Source organism: Trachypithecus francoisi, unplaced genomic scaffold (genome assembly GCF_009764315.1).
Source record: "Trachypithecus francoisi isolate TF-2019V2 unplaced genomic scaffold, Tfra_2.0 Lachesis_group10, whole genome shotgun sequence".
NCBI classification, from domain to species: Eukaryota; Metazoa; Chordata; class Mammalia; order Primates; family Cercopithecidae; genus Trachypithecus; species Trachypithecus francoisi.
The window spans coordinates 29,318,218-29,321,378 of NW_022681455.1; the positions used below are offsets into that span (position 1 = coordinate 29,318,218).

The following is a 3,161-nucleotide window of genomic DNA, read 5'->3' on the forward strand; positions in this document are numbered from 1 at the left end:
CACTAAACAAACACTAAACAAACACTAAACACTAAACAAACACTAAAAAAACTAAAATGAGTAATTGTACAGGTGAGTAATAGTTCATACTAGTACAGCTTTCAAGAGAACTTTGCCAATCAGGACTATCATAGATGAATCCAGCTTATAGGCTGGAAGGTAAACTAGATGACTAAACATGAGGTGTGCTGCATAATGCTTGCATAAGAATATCTTTGCTGAGAAATTGAGTTTTATGTGAATATGAGGAATACATCTTCCCCTGTACTCTGGGAATGGGGAACCACAGAAATCAAAGCAAGAATCATATACTATAATTGAGTGACAATCATTAGATCACAGTTGAGTCAAAATCATTACATAATAGTGGACTTGTTATTATTGGCTTGTCTATGCAAAAGTGCATGTTTTCATAAAACAACTAAAAACATATTGGTCACATGTCGAAAGCAGAACCTGCTTGATTATTGCAAGCAAACTTAGTTGGGTATTAATGACTAGTGACTATCCATACAATATATGACTGGAAAAGATCTGTATATTTGCCTTCAAGGCTACTCAATCTGATATGATTATTACTGAGAAAATCAACAGTTTATTAATCATAACTGACATTTACTGAGTCCTTACTGTCTGCCTTCTAATTATCTACTAAAGTACACTGAATTTTTGAGGTTGTCCTCATTTTAGAAATGTTTCCATTTTAGCAACTGAGGCTCAGAGTTATTAAATCATTTACACAGAGTTATTCAGCTGGTAAATAAATGGTGGAGATAGGATATAGACTCTGGTGTCTCCAAGTTCAAATAATATTTTTTACTGCCACACTAAAGTATCTGTATTTCTGGAAATGACACCTTCAACTCTGCTATCACCATTAAAAGCAAATGTGTCACACTTCTATAACTTAGTAGAGAAAATAAATCATGTTCTTCACATATTATAAAGACAAAACAAGGATTGATTTATTTTTCTTATATTTTCAGATATTTGTTTTTCCATTTGTATATAAACACAAGTGGTTAATATAGACTACGTAAGAATTTTTATTGGATACAATTGAAAGTAATAAGCATATAAGAGATCAAAATGTGAAGAATACTATGACTAAAAAAGTAGATCACAAATATGTTAATTGATTTTTATTGATCATGTATTACCAGGTGCTTTATTTATATTTTCATAGATTAATCAACATAATAGTCAAGCTCTTTTTTTTCTTAACTCTGAAGTAAACTTGGGTCCAAAAATCCAATGAAATTTACACAAACTCAAAAAGGAAGTTGTAGAGTTAAAATCCGAATTCTCTAGTCTAATCTCTCCACTATTCCCCACAAAGCAAATGCAAGCTTTTTATTGTGATAAATGAGAAACACATTTTAGAGCTAGTTGTTTTCAGGAATTGTTAGAATATTCATGGGAAGAGATATAATGTAGAAGCACCGGGAAAATGGCTGTAAAACACATCACACAAATGAGAAGAAAAGAAGAAATAAAAGGTGGAAAAGAAAGGAAGGGAAGGAAAAAAGCAAGAAAGGAAGGAAAGCTAAAGAAAGCACAGGGAGGGAGAGTGAGAAACAGAAATGATGTGCCTCATGGAGATTTAAAAGGTATGGGGAAATATTGCCTTACATGGGCTCAAAAGAAGTCTGGAAAGAGATTGGAGACAATAGACAGTTCTGAGGCCAAGTGAAATACAGTAATGCAGATGGAGAATATTACATCTCTTCCTTTATAGACTGCTAAAATTCTTGAGTGAAGAATTATACAAGATGACCTTTAAAGTTTCTTTGTAAAAAAAGTTGAGCGCTGTGTACTCCGTTTCATTTTTTATGTGAAGTCTCTGTGAACTAATCTTTGCAGTGCTCCTTTCACGTCATTATTCCTCAGTGTATAGATGAGGGGATTGAGGGTCGGGGTCACAACTGTATAGAAGAGGGAGATGAACTTCCCATGGGCATGGGCATAAGAACTGTTGGGCTGGATGTAGACAGCTGTGATGGTCCCATAGAAGAGGGACACTACTATCAAGTGGGATCCACATGTCCCTAGGGCTTTGCACCAGGCCTGGACTGACTTGATCCTTATGACCACCTTGGCAATATGTCCATAGGACAGCAATATTAGCATTAAGGGCAAGAGGAGTAAGACCAATGAAGCAACAAAGAGCTGAACCTCATTGTCATGGATGTCCACACATGCAAGCTTAATCATGGAGGGTACCTCACAGAAGAAATGATGGAGCAACTGGTGTCCACAGCGAGGCAGCCAGAGGGTGACAGTTCCCTGGATGAGAGTGTTTCCCATTCCACTGAGCCACACAACCCCTGCCAGAGCCTGGCACAGCCGAGGGTTCATTACAGCTGTATAGTGGAGAGGTTTGCAAACTGCAGCATAGCGATCAAAAGCCATTACAGCCAGGAGGACGCACTCAGTGGAGCCCAATGCCAGGGAGATGTAGAGCTGGATGACACAACCCAGGAATGTGATTGTTTTGGCAGGTCCTTTTAGGTTCCACAGCAGCTGAGGGACAATACTGGTGGTAAAACAGATATCAACTAAGGAGAGGTGAGTAAGAAAAAAGTACATGGGTGTCTTGAGTTTAGGGTCTACAGAGCAGATCAGAATAATTACTATATTTCCCACAAGGGTAAGGAGATAGGATATCAAAACAGCCACAAAGAGTATCTTTTCCAGGTGGGGCTGTTCAGAGAAGCCCACCAGGATGATGTCTCCCTTGACACTGCTGTTGGTCATGCCCATCACCCGGTTCAGAACAGGAGCAAGACATTACAAGAATTCAGGGAGGATAATGTGTTGGCCATTGGGCACAATATTAACCTTTAATAAACATTTAATCAAAACTCTGACTCAGAGATGTTACAGTGACTCATGGAATAAATTTTGGTATAGAAGCCACAAAGGAAGACCTTAACGAAAATACGTAATACAGAGAGACACATGAAGCCTATTGTGGAAGCCGTGTTTTCCTGACAGATAACTATTAGAAGCTGAGATAAAATGTATCACCGAAAAAATAGAGAACGAAAGAAAATGTCAAAGGAATAAAGTACATTCAATCCATTTATAACTTAGGACAAATAGTTCAAATTCAGTGAAAAAACTCAGTAATGGTTAATATATGCAAGTAATTAATATAA

At 37.2% G+C, this 3,161-nt stretch overlaps 1 protein-coding gene across 1 annotated transcript; it reads right to left on the reverse strand.

The window, feature by feature from the left end:
• Positions 1 to 1,830: 1,830 nt before the first annotated feature.
• On the reverse strand, positions 1,831 to 2,757 carry LOC117088511 (olfactory receptor 2G3-like). The gene has a single exon (XM_033219808.1). The coding sequence runs from the start codon at positions 2,755 to 2,757 to the stop codon at positions 1,831 to 1,833; it is 927 nt and encodes a 308-aa protein (XP_033075699.1).
• Between the last annotated feature and the right edge of the window lie 404 nt (positions 2,758 to 3,161).